A 22,012-nucleotide genomic window follows, 5' to 3' on the forward strand; every position below is an offset into this window, starting at 1 on the left:
TATGCAACTTGGAACTGATGAAAGAATTTGAATGCAACAGGCCGACAATCAGCAGCCCTGGCTATAACACTATTGAAATGAAATAATCCTTGTTAAATTGAATCAATTAAAATTATACTGAGTATTCATTATTTTGAATGGTCAAATTAACCATGGTTGCTCTTCGCGTCGGCATTTAGTATCTTTTTTTCGGTATTCGTTTGAAATTTTAAATCGAAGTAACGAACGAAGTTAACCATATTTCGATTTTTTCAGTACCATGTTTCATCTTTGGTTCAGACTTAGAACGTTGTTTGAAATTGTTCGAACGATTTGTTGAGCTAAGCTACTAAAACGATACATAAACGCTGCTGCCAGATAATGTTGATAACCACAAATGAATATCTAGCGATTGTTTGATAAAAGCTTATGCTATCTTAGCTTTTGTTCAAGCTATTGGAGCAAAAGTGCCGGTAGTTTTCCTTAAAATATCTTCCGGTGGATCTATACCACTTATTGAACAGACAGCTTGAGGCGATATACTTCGTCCTCCTTAACTTAGTTCCCCATCTGTTTTCATTTTTACCTCTCATAATGCTTTTAGCACTGACACTTTTGCGTTGAAGCATTTCTCATTAGGCGGAGGAAATTTTATCAATTTAAAGGCAACTTTTTTAGCATAATGTTCTTCCTCGACCCACTTCCACAAAGTCGGGACGCTTAGCCAAAATTGCAAGAGGTTAATTAACTTAGTTGTCCCGTTTTAAGCACAATCTATTATCATTGGATACCGCCTACTGACGTCATGTAATCTAGGATAAAAAATATAATTTCTGAATAAATTAGAGAATGGAAGAGCATTCAATTTCAGACGACGACATCGCCAAAACGAAAATGACTAAAAAAACATGTTGAATTGATTGAGAACCACGATTATCATAAACTAGAATCAAGTGATTTTTTTTCCTAAACCGGCCGAAGACGTCCTATTAAATTTAACCCAGCCGACTGTGGAGGCTAATTTAAAGATGATCACAACCATAATCCTGTTGGAAAATCAAACATAAATTCAGTCAACAGAAAAGTTCTATCAAAAAGCTGCAAATGCAAGTGCCAAGCACTCGAGAGTAAAATTGAAAACATGTGCCTACATAAAAACCGAAAAAAAATCTACTCCTATTATGTTTTTCTGAAGTTCAAAGCAAGTTAAACACCAGCCGGGGACTCGTACAGACAATTACAAGGCCGTCTTTATTTCTTCAGATCTACAAAGCAAACTCACGCCCAACAAACGCCCTTTCCCAGTTCTATACATCATGTCGTGAACCCGATGCCCATGTTCGGGGTGTCAATTTTTACTGCTCGAGCGAAACGTGACTTCGATAACGATGTGACCATGTGACGAGAAAGTGAAACGGACCATCACAAAATCGTATAAGGATATGACAAGCTAACAAACGAAAGAAAAAGGATCAAGCACTGCGAAAAAAAACAGAAGGACAACCGAGAGCCGTGCTGCATTGATGATTCATTGGTACTGGGAGCGATAACGAATCGGTTATTTTACGGTTGCGGTTCAACAGCAATTGGTGGTAATGATGGTACAGTACTGATGATGCCCGATGGCGATGATAATGATGACTCTGGCGGTTAGTAGAAAATCGATATTTGTCTTGCGAAACAATTGTTACGTAGCTTTAAACGATAAAAATTTGCAGATGTTCCATGATGTAAAAGTTAGAGCATAAAGAATCCCATCTCAAAGCTAGATAATATTCCCACAGCTTTTTTTTAAGTTAGTAAAAACAAAATTTATGTTAGCCTTAAAGTCCCTGATTAGTACTATCAAATCAAAGTACGTTACGCAGTTAGTTTTATACAGGCGTAGAAAACACTCGCTAAACACACACGCAAGATTATGTTTTGCCTTCATCACTCACTAGTTCTAGCTATTCTATACTTAAGTGTTAAACCTGAACACAGACGCACCAATCACCAAAACAGAATATCGCCTAGTTAGAAGGGAGTTGTGAAGAAGGACGAAAGAGAGTTGGGATGAAATCAAAAGAACATACCTTGACTTGTTTATCGCTTTTAGATGAGCTCTCAAGTACTTCCCAAAGGGGCAAACGCTGTCAGTCGCTGTACTTTCGTTGGCACTAGTCGTGTACTTATCGAGTGTTACACAACAGCTTCGCTCTAAATAGCGTACGCTATGGCTAGATAAACACTTGCTCGCTATTCAGCGGAAAAAAAACTTATCGCCTCACTTCCAACGGAAGAGGCGCAAACATACGAGAACCTTAGAAACCTTTTGAATCAATAATTTGGCCGTGGATGGTGTAGCAATTTCTGTACTCCAACTTCTTGACACCCGTCACGTTCTGTTACTTGCCCAAAATCAAACTCACTAGCTATCCAACAGAATAGCAGCTCACTTGCCCCAATTTAGGCCGCTTGAGTCACGCACTAGACTGACAGCTTCGAAAACAACCTTCGCAGCTTGGAATATAGACACCTTGTACTCTCTATTTAGAGCTACTATAATTTTCCGCCCTACACCGTGGGGTTCTTCACTACTTTCCTATGACACCTGGCTTCGGCTACACAAAAATCTACCTTTTCAGTATGTACACTTTACAACTCTCTTGAAAGCACTGAACCACTGAAAACCCAAACAAATACGTCCACCTTCAGACTCGGTTCCTGACACTCTAAACTCCAGCAAACTGGACTGCGAATAATCAACCACAACAGGACAAAGTCGGCCCCGAAATCGAGAGAGTGCAAAATAAATGACAGTGCGCTCTCTCACGGTGTGTTCTCTGCTGCGAGCTCGCAGTGAAGTTTGTTGCCATGACAGCTGTCACGCACGCCGATACCGATTTGCAGTGGTGAATTATATGAGTGACAGTGCGCGAAGTGGTGAATTAGGCTGCTGAAATCTGCAGTACTAGATGCAGCAACTTGGCGAGCGTGTTTGTTATGGTTCGTGTCTTTGGTGATAGCACGGAACAACGTTCGCAAAGCACGTTCATATTTATTCAAAAGATATTTTTTAAATTAACTTGAAATCACAACCATGCGTATAATGGGTTGTTTAGCAATATACGAACTCCTGTTTCTTATATATCAGGTAGAAGAGTAAGTTTTGCTGAGCAAAACGTAATTTAAAAAGAATTGTTGCCCATAACCGAAGGACAACGATATAGCAACGATATAACGATATTTTTTTTTAAATTGCATTTTAGTTATAAAACGCTTTTACAAATAATGTATCCAGCTTTTTACACACCATAATGGCGGTCGCTATAATGCGTGTTCGTAATATGCGAACCTCTCTGCTTACGTCAGATTTGCGATTTCTGAAAGATTGGCAACACAAGTGTTACCAGATAAATTTTTCTTTTGATAAATTGTATGAAGACTTCAAACTGACGTAAGCAGAGTTGTCAAAAGGGTGAGTAATTTATTACGAACTTTGCATTATAGCGTCCGCCATTATGGCGCGTAAAAAGCTGGATAAAAACTAGTATAGCTCAACCGAGGGGTAAGACAGTGAGTAAATTTGAGGTTTTCCGAGTTTTTCTGAGGAAACCTGAAAAATAAAGAGCAAATCTGAGTAACTCTCGTGTCTCTGAATATGCATCCTTAAACTATTTTCCCACCGCATATATACATATGAATGTTGCTCGGTCCCACCGTTCATATATATTTCTTGCTTTCAAGGTAATCAAAGATGTGAATCATCTGAGAATTTCGGAGTAATATTGAGTAAATTAGAGTAACTCCCAAGTAAAAGAGCAACTCGGATAAAAGTGAGAAAATTTGAGTTTTTCTGAGAAAACGTGAAAAATAAAGAGCAAATCTGAGTAACTCTCGTGTCTCTGAAAATCCATCCTTAAACCTTTCCCCCACCGCGAATTTAAATATGAATGTTACTCGGTCTAACCGCTCATATATTTTTCTTGTTCTCAAGGTAATCGAAGATGTGAACCATCTGAAAATTTCGGAGTAATATTGAGTAAATTAGAGCTACTCCCAAGCATAAAAGTAACTCAGATAAAAGCTGTCTCGCCCCTCGAGCTCAACAACCCAATTCATGTGGAGCAGAATTCTTAAGGGTTTTTTTTTATTCTCGCTTATTTTCCGTCGGTCTAGTTCCGCCACTGTTGTGGCCAATCACCGACGCCCAGGGAGGCGACTCCACACCCAGGACCCTAACTCACGACCCGTTTATTAACGGACCGGCGCCAACGGCTTTACTTCCTCATGCGATGGAAGGCGTGATCCCAGAGATTTTACGCCTCAGAAAATCTTCCGGTGTCGGCTAGGATTGAATCTAGACCAGTTGGGTTGGTTGTGAGTGGATCACGCCACCTCACAACCATCGACACCTATGTCGGCGGTGGGATTCGAACCCAGGCGTCGAGCGTGGTTGGCGGAGACGTTACCAACCACACTAGGCCCCCGCTACTTCTTAAGGGGTTATATCTACCAAATGCTCAAAACAACAAGGCTTTTTTCATGATTTTTTTACAGGACATTTGAGATGTAAGGTATATAAGTAATATATCATTGGATTGAGCAACTCTTGCAGAATAGAAAAAATATTTTTATTGCTATTTTTGTTACAAAATGGCGGCTGTGCAGCGATTGCCGTGAACCGCTTTTTTTAAAAGTTGTTCCGCGGCGAGTAGTAGAAGTCGTGCCCAACTCCACCCATAACCAAAACAAAATTTTTTGACGTTGACTAACGTCTATATCGAAGTTAGGCCCCTGAATTTGCAAATCTAGTAATTCAACCAGAGAAAACCAGGGAAAAGTGGTCAGGTTTTGAGCGCTTATTTTGCAGTCATCTATAATCAGGTTTTCGAGGTTTTGGCATCAATCGATCAGAAACTCTTTTACGGTTAAATTTATGTAACAAAAACAAACTATTTTTGAGATACACTATTGAAAAATTGGTAATCAATATCGATTGTCTAAATCATACCGCGCAGCCAATCACTACCTCTCTTCCCAAGCACAGTCGACACTAACGGATACAATCGATCTGACTTTGTTGTTATTGTTGTGGTCACTTTCTGTTTCCGATGTTTATGCTGCTGCTAGCGGAAAAAACCTTGCAAAAATGCATGTTTGTGTTGGTGTTAATATTATGACAGCGGCCGGCGCAGCTTTCAAGAAACATTTGTCTCTTCCATTCCATAATTTGCGTAGCCCATCCCTCTTTTAATTTATCTGACGAAGCCTTGGTATAAAACGTACCGTTCGAACATTTCACCCCATCAGTTTCATTACTAAACCGTACCGGCTACATACGGACGCTATCTTGAAAGAATTCTAAACGGACTGACCAAAAACATGGATATATTCGGCACCTGGCCCCTTTTGGTGCCTCGAAATTTTGTTACAGAAGCGGCTAATTGAATTTTCTGTTTTATTACAAAATGCTGCTGCTAGCGGATAAAACCTTGCAAATATGCATCTGTTTGTTGGTGTTAATTTTACGACAGCGGCCAGCGCCCCATCATTTTGATTCCAAAACTGCACCAGCGACATGCGGATGCTAGGTGATAGCAGCTGAAAGGAGGAAAGACAAGAGTACCGGTCATCTCGTGCCGGTTTTACTCGTTATGCTGGTGGCTGTTAGTAATAAATGGCACTGCAAAATACTAAAATGGCTGGAATTCTGGACGGACTAACCAAAAACAAAAAGTAGGAGGGTGGTATTCAAGACACGACCGCATGACGTTGACTACCGTATTCTTAAAAAAATAGTACCGGTCATCTCGTGCCGGTTTCACCCGTTATGCTGGTGGCTGTTAGTAATAAATGGCTACTGCAAAATACTAAAATGGCTGGAATTCTGAACGAGAATAATCGGAAACTGGTACCTTTTGGAGCCACGAAATTTTGTTACAGAAGTTTTGTAAAAGAAGCGTTGCAATTCCCTCTACTATTTGCTTCAATGGAATATTTTTTTTTTTTTTTAAGAATACGGTAGTCAACGTCATGCGGTAGTGTCTTGAATACCACCCTCCTACTTTTTTCATTATCTACATAAGTGTCGCTAGTGAAGTACACATGATTATATTTTTAGAATTTTTCTTCGCAAAATGGCAACGGTTTGAAAAAAAAACTGTTTCGACAAAAAAAAATCGGCTTTAATTGTTTATGACTTTTGTTGTTGTTAATCAATCGCTAAAATCGTGTGTACTTCACTAGATAATCTAATGAAGAAGCTACAGTTAAAATTTCAAGTCAATCAGATGTAAACTTTTTCAGTTCTACTGCTCGCCGAATTTGAAAACATGGTTTTGAGAAAAACGCGTTTAAGTTTGCTATAAATCTTAAGAATCGCAACAGTAAAGCCCCTAATAATTTTTTAACCTTCAGTCAGCTACCCCTGAGCCGCAAAGTTGTCCCTTGTGGGCTTTATCTTCCTCTTCTTCCTTTTATTTTATCTGATCTAAGGCTCTATACTACAAATTTGAAACACGATATGGATCATAGGTAACTTCTACTAGTTTACACAGCCTCGAAATTAAAAACAAAAACGAGCATCGCCAAAATAAACAAAAAATGTTTTTTGGAGCATGAAAGTTGTTCGGTAAAAATAGATTTAAACGAATTTTGAGTTTAGATCAGTACTTGAGCGATGTAGATTTTGATTCTAGGATAGTTTTAGCATGATTTAAGCCAATAAAAAAAATGACAAGAAAAAAAAATTTTGGTAGATATAACCCCCTAAGTTTATACTTCGAACTGAAATCAAACATATCTGTTCGAATTTAAACGCGTAGAAAAATCAATTTTCCGCCAGCTGCTACCTTTCTGCGAGATAATGAGAACAAAATCTGGCAAAAATCTGTCACATTGTCAAATATTTCGAAGATTTTGAGGTTTGTCTAGCGCGCAATCAGAAATCCGGAAATTGATAGATTTATTTGGGATATAAGCTAATGTGTTAGTGCCAAGCTTCGAGAAAAACAGAAACAAACAGCTGTTTTATTTGCAATGCTACGTTTTAGGCAGCTGAACAAACAAACAGTTGAACACTTATTGGATGTTTTTTGCTAGTGTGGTAGCAGTTACTATCTATGATAAAAATGAATTCGGGACTACGAAGGTGTCTTGCACGTAGTAGCGAATACAGACAGTGTTATAAACAGATACGCAAAGAGTGAGGTCGAAAACTCCAATTGAACCGTCAAATCAAGGCTCCAAGTGTGTAAAGTAAACAAACTCAGGAGTGTTACTTTTCGTACAGAATGTGTATTGTAATCAGTATAAATGTTGTGAACCACGTGCAATTATGGTTTGGACTGAAAATGTATTCGTTATGCTCGTATTATGAGTGGTGCATTGAAAAATAAAAAAATGTATAAACAAGCTTTGAAACTCAGTAATATACCCTTACGAAGCTTCGGAATTTCATTACACTTTCTAGTGCGTATGAAAAGTCATGCGAAATTAAATGTGGTTGCCAGAATTGTTTGGAATAGAATATTCTCTTCGCGTATCTCTTTATAAAACAGTCTTTAAACCAGAAAAAAAAATTTACAATATATTTTGCGGTGAGAACAGTAAATGGACAATGTTTTTTATTGTAACCATAAAAAACATGGTATGTTTACTGTAAGCTTGTACATGTTTTTTGTTATTACCATCTTTAAACAACGTTTTTTGTTGTTTAATCTACCACCGACAATAATTTTACCATGAAAACATTGTCAGTGACTTCTAAATATATCTTCGTTGTATAGATCATTGCACGGTGACGTCACAAAAAAAGAAGAATAAAGAGATTTGACAGGGGTCGCGGGTTTGTTTACATGGTTTACATGAACTTCTGAAATTTCGGCTTCAGTGAAAAGTGTGTTGCTCAAATTACGCTTAATTTTACTGCCTGGTAGTACCGAATTCTCATAAGCGGAGAGTTTTCCGATCTTTTTCGCACTCGTATCATTCATTTTCACTTCTATCTCTATACGGAGAATGGAAAAAAGTTCTAACACCTTATAAACAGACCCGTGGGAAATGTCAAAAAAGTGAGGTTATTTTTCGTGTGCAATGATCTATTGTTAATAGTAGAGATACTCAAGAGAGAGATAAGCGATGAAAAAAAAACACCAATTTGGCAACTAGGTTTCACATGTCAGAGGTGCCAGATCTCTTCTCAAAGCGCAATGTTGACTACCTTTTTCTTTCGACTCGTATAACTGATATTGACGGTGGAAGTTTTAAGGAATAATAAAATGCATCACAAAAACCGTAAAGGTGTTGAATTTTATATTTAGGAATAATTTTATATACTTGCAGCATAACTGATCGTTATTTTGTTGACCATAAAAAGGTTTGTGAACTACCAGTTAAAAATTAGTGTGATAAAGCAATTTTGGAGCATTCTCAATTCATTGTTTAGTAACAGAACACGGAAACGTGTGAAAATAAAAATATCCTTTATTGTACCTGATTGCAATACCTCTCAATGTGTAACCTTTCTAGTTCGTTTGGCTCGGATTTTGACATGTTCGTTTGGTTCACAACATTCTCTTCGCATATCTCTCCCTCTGAGTATTGCTAGTTAATAGGGTGTTTTAGGGGTATGTATATTATTTTTCCTTGTGATAAGAAATGTCAAAATCGAAAAAATCGATTTCGAATTTTAACAACTCTAAGTGATTTTAAGACAAACCCTGCTGTCAAGAAATCTTGACACAGGGATGTCTTCATACTCCACAAAACAATGTTTTCATACACAGGAAATCTGTGAACACGGCTCCCATTGAAAGTTAACAAAAATTCCAGTAAACACATTAAATCGGGTGCACACGCGCTTCAATGTCTTCAAAGTTGAGACATGTCTTCACATCTGGCATCCCTGTCATAACACGTAAACCAGGGTTATATTTTACACAAGCCAACAGCAGCAACGTCACCTTGTGCACTATTGGGGTTTTATTTCCCACAAACCAGCAACAGCAATATAAATTTGTGCACTACTTGCCAGTCAGAGAAAATTTGAAAAATATGTAATTTTTCAATTTTAAAACCAAAGAAAACTCGCAGAGATCTAAGGCAAATTACGTAGTGCCTACTGAAAGGTCGGTCATCGATTAGTATAAGAAAAAGCAGGTATTTTTAAAATTAAAACTATTTTACAATGGTTTAACGATGATAGTGTAGATTGTGTTTAGAAAAATAATTAAACTGTCTCCAGCTTTATCCCATTGAATGTTTGAGAATAAGGATAAAGTCAATATGTAATAAAAATTCACAATTATTTTTGAATATTTTTTTGATGTTCCATCAATAAGAGTTGAGAAATCTACCGAACTGTCATTTCTAAAATGTTAGAGATTTGCAGACAAAAAATATATTACCAAGCGAATACCTTAAAACAACGTAGATTAACGCAAACCTGAATGTTTTCACTGGTTTAGGTAAATAATACGCATAAAAATTGGTGAAAACAACGCAACAGCTTAATAAAATACGAATACCTAATTTTGGGTAAAAATTTGTATGGAGTTTTTTTTGATATTGATATTCATGTTTCAAGGTTTTCAATTTTACCTAAATGATGACTTCCGTGCAGGTACTCAAAAGCAGGTAAATCATTTTAACCTAAAAGTACCTTCCCGAACAAAAGAGCTGATTTGCGTCAAAAATATGCATATTTGGGTAGTTTTATTTTTCTGTGTGGGACATATTAAACATCCATTGTTCATATTAGTTAACATTCTCTTAACACTCAGTCCGCTTATTTCAAGGTTTGAAATTTTTTGGATGTGGTTAGGAAACAACTCAGAATGCTCAATTTTGTCTACAAAATGTACGTGTTTTTCAACGATGATTATCTCCATACTACCTGATCCGGCAAACTAGTTTTGAGCAATTTCTTAAAATTTTTGCATGTTTTGTTCAAAAGATATATTTAGTACACTAAGGCCGCTTTCACGCGGCTATTTTTACGCGGATTCCGGAATTTACGCGGTTTTTTTTTTGCTTACGCGGATCCCGGAATTTACGCGGTTTTTTTACGCAGATTCCGGAATTCACGCGGATTCCGAAATTTACGCGGTTTCCTTTTACGCGGCATGTATCCCCCGCGTAAAAAGCGACTTAGTGTACATTATTTGTGCCCCAGAACAAATTGAAGCAGATTGTGACGGCAGAGATAGAAGTTTAAGGATGAACAGTACAAAATTAGGTGTTCGTTACGCTTGAAGGCTACTATACCAGTTCTTTGGTTGAGATGATCCTGAAAAATGCAATCGATCGGGTACGAGTGACATTGTCATTCATCATTGAGTTATTCTTTTCATTTCTCGTTAATATAATATGACTACTAGAGTCATAGGTATAGCCAGAGGGGGGCAGGGGGGGTCATTGACCCCCCCCCCCCCTAAATGTTGACATTGGTGCAGAATTTTGCTTTCAATAATTCCAATAGTACAAAACGACATCTTTAGCCCATAGAAACATCTGTGTAAAGTAATGGCCAGATCAAAAATAATTGATTGAAATGCCTGCGCTATGTTGCGTGGAATTGCGCAGGTTTTTCAGTTGATCCACCGGGTAAATCCGCCTGCATCAACTAGCTTGGAGTATTGGAACCGAGCTGTGACAATTCCTTACCTCGATTCTCTTGTAACCTCACTGGAAACACGGTTCGATGAAGATAGTTCACCTGCCTACGCGTTGTCTCTGCTGCATCCCGCTAACGTAATACGCATGTCGTTGGAAGAGTTCAAGCGCAAAACCGAAAATTTCGTAATTTTTTATGAAGTTGACAATTTTGTTGGGGAGGTGGAAGTTTTGTATTTACATTGCAGCAGTACGAGAGCAGACCGTAAGAACTTGGAAGATCTTATAGACCTGCTAGCCAAAGCCCGTTCTTTCTTCCCTGCGACTGAGAAAGCAGTTAAAATTGTACTTGCTCTACCATGGAAACATGCACGATTGAACGCTCGTTCAGCACATTACGTCGGGTGAAAACCCGGCTGAGGTCAACAATATTTGAACAGCGGTTGAGTGCTCTGTGCTTGCTGAGTGGTCATCGGCAGATGGTTAACAACAATCGTGAAAAGACACATGAACCGCTTCCGGAACGTTTGACGTTTGATGCCCGAAGATGTTATTGAGAATCTTGACTGTGTCTTCAATCTTCACGTCCTTAGAAAGCTTTGACAGGATGTAGTTGAGATAGCGGCTGTGCGATTGGGTATCCAGCTTCCGGAGAAGTAAACGTACCTTCGCCGCATCATTCAGCTGGTCTGCATCGTTCTCGAAGAGGTCCTGGTAGCGGTTAAACAACAACGTCCGAACGTAACTCCGTTTTCTTCGTCGAAGACAAACTCGATGATGTTCGAAGGGAGGGACTCAAAAATCTGCTCCGGGGTTTGACACTGACGCTGCTTCTGCTGGACCGCTATCCGCTGTAAAATTTGGGCCATCTTGTAAATCATATCTTGAACTCCCTGTTGCGGCTGCTGATCAACTTAATCTTCTGCCATGTTCGTGGATTCTCGAGATCCTCGTCGCCAAAATAATATGTCCAAAGGTTTAAATGTACTTAAGAGTTTTTAGTAAAGGACATCTATTTATATTCGAGATTGGACAAAGAATAATCAAATTTTCCACTCTGATGTCAAGCACAACTTTTCACTGGTTGCCTTGATGTAACAATCACTAAAGACTAGTATTTATTTCTATTTTTCAAAACACACTTAAGTCGTTTTTTACGCGGGGGATACTTGCCGCGTAAAAAAACGCGTAAACTCCGGAATCCGCGTAAAAAAGCGTAAGTTTCGAAATCCGCGTAAATTCCGGAATTCACGTAAAAAAAGCCGCGTAAAAACAACCGCGTAAAAAGCGACCTTAGTGTACCATTTTTTTACTACTGAAATTTTGAAGAGCTTGCCCCCCCTATTTGAAATTCTGGCTACGCTCATGACTAGAGTGGAGCGTCGTTTTATGGAAAAGCGAAACTTCATAGCAGAAAGTCAGAACCAAGTTGTTTTGTTCCATTTGGGGCCATAACAATTCTAAATTTATCGAAAGTCGATTGGTTTTGTCCCGCTGTGCGAACTGCATTTCAAATTTATATGGAGATTTGTATGGAAAAACCAACTTTATTGCATTTTCCATTCTAAAGAGCTCGAAATGGCTCAAACTATAGGTTTAATGACTTCAAATGTTGGGTTTTTTGATGCCTAACAACTTGGCCAAAGACACTAAAGAACTAGGGTGTCCCAAAAAAATGCTTGAGCTATTCAAAGTTGAGTATGTCGAAATTTATGTTGCAAATCATTTTTTCTGCCAACACTGACAGTGTAGCGGCGTCAGTTAGGTTTTCATCAGAAGAACACTACCTTCTACCTATGCCTAGAATACCTAGAATATTGACCAAAATTTGTTTGCTTGATCCAGCTGAGTGTATAAACTCGTTACGACAGGTCACTTCTGATGGGAATCCTACTGACGCCGGCACCTACATCCTAGCTCTTCAGTGTCTTGTGAAAAGTTGTTAGGCATCTTAAAAACTATACTTTAACGTAATGTAGTGCATCATTAGAACATTGTTGAACTCTCTAGGAAGGTAAATGCAAAATAGTAGGTTTTCCCATACAAATTTGTATGGCTGTGCCCAAAATGTGTCGAAATCTTCTCCAATTAATAATACGCTCATTAAGTTTATAGTTGACACAATAACCGGTATTTGGAAAAGCAAGGCTATAGTTCTATCATGGTTATTACCGAAAATTTTAAATCGTTCGAACAAACTCTCATTTTCATTTCTAAAATGTTAAACATTAGTAAAATGTTTCAAAGTTGCATAATCACAACGAAATAATATTCGAACTAGTTTCTCGATATGAAAGGGAGTTTTTTTTTAAAGTCATCTGTCGATCTTGGAGAAAAGTGATCACATAATCACGATCGTATCATGCAACTTAGAAACAAATGACCACCCAGTATGCAACACAATAACAAAATCATTGAAATACTTACGGCGGTGTCGCGATGTGCGGGGGTTGTGTAGTAATTGAAGTCATTCTGGTCAAATCACGTACCACCAAATTGGTGTGATTGCGGTGAAACGTGGTTCCTCTTGCTTTACGATATGCGATATCCGCTTACTATTTTTTGCACTATTTTCTTATTGCGCTATTTACTCTGCATTCGAAAAATTTTGTATCACTTTTTAAACTCTTTTTCTAGATAAAAATTCACTAGATAATCAAACACTTCATAGCACTACTCTCGGAATTCCGCGAATAGACGCATCACTCGTTGAAACTATTTTCTTATAGATTCACAGCAGTTGAGGCACGTAGTTGAATGCCTGCCGGTATCCGGGCAGGAATCTGCGTAATTAGCCTGCGTGATGCAGGCAAACGAGCCGGCTTATGTTTCAACAAGTGGTACAACAACCGGTTGGCAAGAAGCTGCAATTTTCTCGAAAGCCCGGCCAAGGGCAATACCTCTCTGCGTTCGTGTGGTTATCCTTCTTAGTTATAGTAAAAAAAACACACTTTGGAGAAAAAGAGAGCTGATTGGTACTGAAGGTAACGTTAACGACGGAACAACTGCAGTTTGGGCAGAACACGCGAATTGGTACGCGATACTGGAGAATGGTAGTCAGCTGCCAATAATAGACGATAAATTGTGAAAAAGCAGACGGATGATGATTAGTGATCGGTACGAAATTCGAGCTTACGAAATCCGTTTTTGGTTCGGCTATAGTTGAGCAAGATCGCGCCAAATGACCTATGGACCTATGAATGAAACTTTGCACACGTATTTGGCTTAGCAAACTGAGCATTTTTCACAGATGGAGAGATTTTTTACAGCCATGAGTTACATTCTAAAAGGGCGTATGCCTTTTGGCATAGGTTTCATTCGAAGCATTGTAGCCCAGAAACCGTTGGTTGTATAGAAAAATTGTCTGAGAATGAGCTGTAGGGAATTAAAAATGCACAATAAAAAAATATGCACTGTACAAAAAAAATTTTTTTTTGACAAAAAAAAATAAAAATAAACATTAAATTTCAATTTGAAAAAATAGGAGTTGAATTTTTTTTTATTTTTTTTTAAAGAAACTAGACGTTAATACGCAACTTTAAAAAAAAGTCCAGCATGGAGAAATGAAAAATAATTTTTTTAGGGTAGATTAATTTTTTTATGAAAATTCTAATTCAAACATTTTTCAAAATATTTGTATTCTGATGATTTTAAAAGATGCAGAGAGTCATTTTGAATCAAAAAGCTCTTGGTAGTAAACATTCTAGAGGCATCGGTTTTCGAGTTATTTTGAATTTAATCTCGAAAAATCATTAATATTTCGGAAAATACACGTTTTTCTTAATTTGTCCGTGGTTCTCCAGCAAAAACAATTCGTTCATTAGAATGCTTGATCAAAAATATAGAATTCATTCTTTGACAACAAAACGATTGGATAAATAACTCAAGCGCTAAACCTTAGCCTACCTACACGTTCCCCCTTGCCGGATGTTTTATAAAAAAATATGTTTGTCGTGCAACACTACCTACTTGTTTACTAATAACAACTGTTTGTAAAGTACGCAACCAATAACTACTGGGTTACTTATAATATCTGTTTTCGTATATAATTACGATTGCACTTCTCCAGAAGTGTTTCTAACAGTTTGCATTTTGTGAAGATGAATAAAGTGAAAATGGAATACACCTAGCCCAAATGCTGTAAACCCTTTCCTGATCATCGGTGCTCATCAAGCTTACTCAAATTAAACGAAAACGTTATTGCAAAATTAAATATATTGAACAGTCAAGCTGTGTAGTTATTGGAATAATAGTCAAGCCACCATTCATCCCTTCGTTGTTTACTATTCAGAATCTGGAAAACTTAGGAATATCAGTTTCATCATAATATCGGAAGTACTCCATCATGATACTGTTGCGGTTCAGGTGTTCATTGCCAAATTAATGAGTTTTTTGAAAACAACAATACAGTTGAAAAAAAGCGATATTTATGTCCGATGGAGCTGCCTCACAATATAAAAATAGATAAAACTTTGCAAGCTTTTGCAAGTTCAAAACAAAATATAACGTCGATGCATAGTGGCATTTTTTGCGACTTCTCATGGTAAAGGCCCATGCGATGCAATTGGTGGCATATTAAAACGAATGGCAGGAAATGCAAGTTTAGCTAAAGAACATGAACATCCCATTACAAGCACAAAAGAATTGTATGATTGGTCTAATCATATAAGTAATAAAAATTCATCCAAAATGTCATTTATTTGGGTATCATATGAAGAATATAAACAAGGAGTAACAGAATTGAGCAATATTTAAAAAAAATCTATAATAATAGCTGCCACACAAAAGTATAACTCTTTTGTTCCGATTTCAAAAAATAAGATACAAACGAAGCTGTTTTCAAAAGATGACGAATCATTTACTTATGATGTATATAAAATACAAGGTGAAACTAGTTCTGTATAGTATCTATGTCATAAAAAATATATTCCAAAGATAATAAAACTCGAAATTAAATATTTGATTCTTGTATATATTTAAATCACTTAGAACATTTAACTCTTTTCTTGAGAACCGTTCGCCCAATCATTTTGTTATCAAAGAATGAATTCTATATTTTTGATCAAGCATTCCAATGAACGTATGCTTTTTGCTGGAGAACCATGGACAAATTAAGAAAAACGTGTATTTTCCAAAATAATTATAATTTTTCGAGCTTAAATCAGAATTAACTCGAAAACCGATGCCTTTAGAATGTTTACTACCAAGAGCTTTTAAATTCAAAATGACTCTCTGCATCTTTTAAAATCATCAGAATACAAATATTTTGAAAAATGCTTGAATTAGAATTTTCATAAAAAAAATATTTTTCATTTCTCCATCCTGGATTTTTTTTTTAAAGTTGCGTATTAACCAACTAACGGTTTCTGAGCTACAATGCTTTGAATAAAACCTATGCCAAAAGGCATACGCACTTTTAGAATGTAACTCATGGGTGTAAAAAATCTCTCCACCTGTGAAAAATGCTCAGTTTGCTAAGCCAAATACGTGTGCAAAGTTTCATTCAAATCAAAAATGGTCGATTAAATTTTCGCGTATTTCCAGGCGATTTGAAGTGATTTTGCTCAGTTGATTAATGTTCGAATGCACTATTCTCGTGAATGAAGCAATAAAAAAACCTAAAAGGGATTTTAGACAGTGTAGAATTTTTTTATTGTTTAAAATTTTAATACCAAATTTTACTAGTTCACACAAAGAATTTTACCAATTTCCGGCAGCTTAAACAGTTGTTTTATTGCGAATTGCTTCTCTCCTTCAATTAGTAGTGGAATATTATCGTATTTAATATCCACTGCTAATCTCACTAACTCCTTTCAGCGGTCAGTATCTGATGTTGTGTTACAGCAACGCTTTTTATTTCGATAGCAGCGCCAGCGTATATGCATTTGTCAAATTGAACAACTGTATAAAGTTTATAATGTTGAAACAGCGCCTCAAGCGTTGTTGCAGCTCGACGACTGTTATTCGAGAGAAGATTTGAAAGACCGTTTTTTGCGGTGATGGAGTTAGGTCAGAGTGTTACGTCTATTGGTCTTTGGTTATAGATACGAGATTGACAAGCATCGCTAGTTTATTTTTTGATAAACATTTGGCGAGTCCCGAGAACCACCAGAAAAAAGCGCAACGGTAGTCAATGAGAGAATTAACAGGTCGATTGTTTGCTAAAACCACTTGGTATGATATACATTCAAGTAGTTTTTCATCTTTGTTGTGCCGCGTTATCTATGAAACAGTATAGAATGCAATCAAATATGTAAATTCATGGGTATTCAGGGCACTACACAAAGAATCCCCTAGAACATTTTTATAGATTGAAATAGGACTGTTCACACATTTTCACATACGTAGTTTCTAAACAGTGCAGTTATTTGACTAAAGACTTAATATAAATCATTATCATCTATCGTCTTGTGCCTCAGAATGCAAATCACTAACTGTTTTGAGAAGACATCCTACAGTCGGAGTTGTGTTCCACATTTGGTGACCTGGAATTAATAGTCTAACGTTTTAACCGAATAGATATGAAATCAACACAAAAGTCATATCGTAAAAGTGAGATCTGTATCAAATGGTACGATATTCGAGCATCCTACGTCATCACATAACGCCAGTCGCCTAAACTCGAGAGGTCTTCGCTGATACCTATTCGAACGGGCGGGAGTTCAAGTGGGACTTGACTCATCATGTGATCCGCAACGACAAAACACACCACAAGGGTTGACGTAGATAAACCTGTTTGCTCAGAAGGGGATTTATTTACGAATTAAAATTCAAACTAACTGGCGTACGGTTGGCAAAGTCAACGGGTGGTTAATGTAACGCTTACCAGTACTGTGTCCAGTACGATTTAAATGCAAATTTGGGTGCTCTGTTCGCTTGTCCGAAAATCGGTACAACCTGACCAAACGAATCATGGCGTAATATGAAATAATCATATTCAATCGTTTTTTGTTTTGGCAATTTGACAGCGAAATGAATGGGGTGAATTTCCAATGCCACTAACATGTGTGATTTGGACACGATTAAAGCAGAGAAGTCAAGCTTTTCATTCTGTGCCGAACACGCATCAGTATTGGACGTGTGATCGGTGATCGCTCCGATAGAATATAAAACAAAAGACGTGTGAACAAGTGTTGGCATTGTTTGCCTGGTCGAGTGAAATAAATCCGGGTTCAAGGTCGCGCCTTTGTGCAACTGTTTCGCATCGTGACTACCAGCTGGTGCGTAAGCCGATTCGGCTGCTGGCTGAATTGTGCTACAGCAGTGAACGAGACACAAAAGAGGAAAAAGAAGAAGCCATCAGTTGACAGTGAGATGTATCGCTGTGTGGAGTGATCTCACACCTGGCTCGCTGCTGGTGGCTGTTTGGTGCTGCTGTATTGGTGCTGCTGGCTGTAACGGCTGCAGCTTCGAACGATCGGACAACCAACCTTACTGGAAGGGAGAAGTAAAAAGGTACGTGCTCTTGTCGGCGCTAGTGCGCTAGACTTAGCGGGATGGATGTAGATCCCTCGCCTCCCGCGCCACCATCCCCGAACCCCTCTGACCCTGATCCTTCTGTTACCCCCTCCCCTGTTCATTCTTCAGTCCCCCCTCGCCCCAGGCTTTACCCAGACGGAGCCCAGGGCAGCTATGCTGTCTATTTTCGGCCAAAGGCGGGACCGAAATCGAAACAGTTGAACCTCTTGCAGATTTCTAAAGACCTGACGAAGGAGTACAAGGGCGTGACCGAAATTTCCAAGGTCCGGCCTAACAAGCTCCGTGTCGTGGTCAGTAACCTGAAAGAGGCCAACGATATAGCTTGCTCTGAGCTCTTCACACGCGAGTATCGCGTTTACATACCCGCACGAGACGTGGAGATCGACGGTGTCATAACCGATTCGAGTCTGTCCGTCGAGTGTATACTGGCAAGTGCCAAAGGGTGCTTTAAAAACAAAACCTGTCCCGATGTAAAGGTGCTCGACTGCAAGCCATTGCGGTCAGCATCGATCATCGGTGGCAAAACAGTATACACCCCGTCAGACTCGTTTCGAGTTACGTTCACCGGGACAGCGCTACCAAGCCACGTCTCTATCCACCGGGTTCGTCTCCCTGTGCGATTATATGTGCCTCGCGTCATGAACTGCCTGAATTGTAAGCAGTTAGGCCACACCGCCGCCTACTGCTGCAATAAGGCACGTTGTGGCAAGTGTGGGGAGAATCATGCGGATGATTCCTGCAGTAAAAATGCTGAAAAATGCATTCACTGTGGGGAGAGTCAGCATGAGCTTTCGACATGTGCGGTGTACATGCAGCGCAGGGATAAAATAAAGAGGTCTCTCAAAGGGCGTTGGAAGCGTTCTTACGCTGAGATGCTGAAGAAGACCGTTACCACTTCTCCCATTACATCAAACCCTTATGATCTGTTGTCCTCTGATGAAACCGATTCTGACGATTCACCAGCGGGAACATCTTACGCCAATCCTGGGGAGTCTAGAAGGAGGAAAAATATTTCCTCTCCTAAACTTCCCAGAAAAGGTCCTAAGATTTCTCAAAGTGAAATGAAAGTTACAAGCAAACCAAACAGTGCTGCGGAAAAACCGAAGCAAACTCCTCCTGGGCTTGCAAATTTAAAGTCCCAGAAGGAGTTCCCAGCACTGCCAGGAACATCTAAAACCCCAGTTGTTCCTTTTGCACATCCAGTTGATGAAACAAACTCTGGATTAGTGAAATTTTCTGACATTGTGGGCTGGATTTTTAAAACTTTCAATGTACCCGATCCAATTAAAATTTTTCTTACAGCATTTCTCCCAACAGTTAGATCATTTTTGAAGCAGTTGACTGCCCAATGGCCCCTCCTTGCAGCGATTGTATCCTTCGATGCCTAATTCAACTGCGTATATGAAGGATTCTATCTCTGTCTTACAGTGGAATTGTAGAAGTATTTTACCAAAAATTGATTCGTTTAAAGTTTTGATAAATAAAAACAAATGCGATGCATTTTCCCTTTGTGAAACTTGGCTTACTTCAAATATTGATCTCAACTTCCATGATTTTAATATTATTCGCCTTGATCGAGACACCCCATATGGAGGAGTACTTTTAGGGATTAAAAAGTGCTATTCTTTCTATCGTATTAACCTCCCCTCGATTCCAGGCATCGAAGTTGTCGCATGTCAAATGACAATACAAGGTAAAGAGCTTTGTATTGCCTCAATATATATTCCTCCCAGAGCACAGGTTGGGCAACGGCTGCTCTTTGATTTAATAGAACTTCTTCCCTCGCCACGTTTGATTTTGGGAGACTTCAACTCTCATGGCGTGGCTTGGGGTTCCCCTTACAATGATAACCGCTCCTCTTTAATCTATAACCTTTGCGATGACTTCGACATGACTATTTTAAACAACGGCGAAATGACACGTATCCCGAAACCTCCAGCGCGCCCAAGCGCTTTGGATCTATCCTTATGTTCGACGTCGTTACGGTGGATTGCACATGGAAGGTAATCCTAGATCCTCACGGTAGCGACCATTTGCCTATTCTTATTTCAATTAATAACGGGTCAACTCGCATGCGACCAGTTGACATTCCGTATGACCTCACACGGAATGTCGATTGGAAGTTATACGAGGAAATGATTTCAAAAGCGGTCGATTCGATTCAACATCATCCACCACTTGAAGAATACAACCTCCTCGCGGGCTTGATTCTCGACGCCGCGTTGCAAGCCCAAACGAAGAAATATCCCGGCGTAACGATTAAAGAACGGCCTCCCACTCCGTGGGGGGACCAAGAGTGCTCCGATGTCTACACGCAAAGATCCGACGCGTTTTTGGCCTACCAGAAGGGAGGTATACCTGGCGACTATTTACGGTATTCGGAGCTTGATACCAAGCTTAAAAGCTTGGCTAAAGCAAAGAAACGCGGATATTGGCGTCGGTTCGTGAACGAGACGTCGAGGGAGACATCGATGAGAACTCTTTGGAACACAGCCCGAAGAATGCGGAATCGCGTAACGGTCAACGAAAGCGAGGAGTCTTCAAGTAGGTGGATATTTGATTTTGCCAGGAAAGTATGTCCGGACTCTGTTCCTGAGCAAAATATTGTTCGTGATGCGTCTCCGGGCCACGACGCGATAGAATCACCTTTTACGATGGCAGAATTTTTCAGTTGCCCTCCTGTCCTGTAACAATAACGCGCCTGGGTTAGATAGAATCAAATCCACTTGTTGAAGAATCTACCCGGCAATGCCAAGAGGCGCTTGTTGAACTTGTTCAATAAGTTCCTGGAGCAAAACATTGTACCGCAGGATTGGAGGCAAGTGAAGGTGATCGCCATCCAAAAACCAGGGAAACCAGCTTCTGATCACAACTCTTATAGGCCGATTGCAATGCTATCCTGTATCCGGAAATTGATGGAAAAAATGATACTCCGTCGTTTAGACCATTGGGTCGAATCAAATGGCCTACTATCGGATACTCAATTTGGCTTCCGCCGTGCGAAAGGGACGAATGATTGTCTTGCGCTGCTTTCAACAGATATTCAGCTGGCGTATGCTCGCAAAGAACAAATGGCGTCTGCGTTCTTGGACATTAAGGGGGCTTTTGATTCCGTTTCTATTGACATTCTTTCGGGCAAACTTCACCGACAAGGATTTTCTCCAATTTTAAACAATTTTTTGCACAATTTGCTGTCCGAAAAGCACATGCATTTTACGCACGGCGATTTGGCAACTTTTCGCATTAGCTACATGGGTCTTCCCCAGGGCTCATGTTTAAGCCCCCTTCTTTACAACTTTTATGTAAATGACATCGACGAATGTCTGGTAAATTCATGCACGATAAGACAACTTGCAGACGACAGTGTAATCTCTGTTACAGGAGCCAAAGCTGCCGATTTGCAAGGACCATTGCAAGATACCTTGGACAATTTGTCTGCTTGGGCTTTACAGCTAGGTATCGAATTCTCTCCGGAGAAGACTGAGATAGTAGTTTTTTCTAGGAAGCATGAACCTGCTCAGCTTCAAACACAATTAATGGGTAAAACGATTTCTCAGGTTTTGGTACACAAATATCTTGGTATCTGGTTCGACTCTAAAGGCACCTGGGGTTGTCACGTGAGGTATCTGATGAAAAAATGTCAACAAAGAGTGAATTTTCTTCGTACAATGACCGGAAAATGGTGGGGAGCCCATCCAGGAGACCTTATAAGGCTTTACCAAACAACGATATTGTCTGTTATTGAATACGGGTGTTTCTGCTTCCGCTCCGCAGCAAACACACATCTGATCAAACTGGAGCGAATACAATATCGTTGTTTGCGTATCGCCTTAGGTTGCATGCAATCGACCCATACGATGAGTTTGGAGGTCTTAGCTGGAGTACTACCATTGAAAACCCGCTTTTGGAGCCTGTCTTCTCGTATTCTTATCAAATGTGAGGTCTTGAACCGTCC

General features: G+C 39.1%; 1 protein-coding gene across 11 annotated transcripts in view; it reads right to left on the minus strand.

The window, feature by feature from the left end:
* Nucleotides 1-22,012, minus strand: part of LOC129729718 (protein NDRG3) — a 136,002-nt gene that overhangs the window by 103,619 nt on the left and 10,371 nt on the right. For 4 of the 11 annotated variants that reach the window (XM_055688496.1, XM_055688490.1, XM_055688494.1 and 1 more), the window contains exon 1: nt 2,055-2,718. Coding sequence is in view for 2 of the 11 variants with exons in the window: in XM_055688492.1 (XP_055544467.1) it covers nt 13,006-13,049 (44 nt within the window). In the remaining 9 variants the exon portion in view is untranslated. Of the gene's footprint in view, nt 1-2,054; nt 2,722-13,005; nt 13,460-22,012 lie in introns of those variants that run through there. The other 7 variants (XM_055688483.1, XM_055688479.1, XM_055688488.1 and 4 more) reach the window with 5 other exon arrangements.

This window comes from Wyeomyia smithii, chromosome 3, assembly GCF_029784165.1.
Source record: "Wyeomyia smithii strain HCP4-BCI-WySm-NY-G18 chromosome 3, ASM2978416v1, whole genome shotgun sequence".
Taxonomy (NCBI): Eukaryota; Metazoa; Arthropoda; class Insecta; order Diptera; family Culicidae; genus Wyeomyia; species Wyeomyia smithii.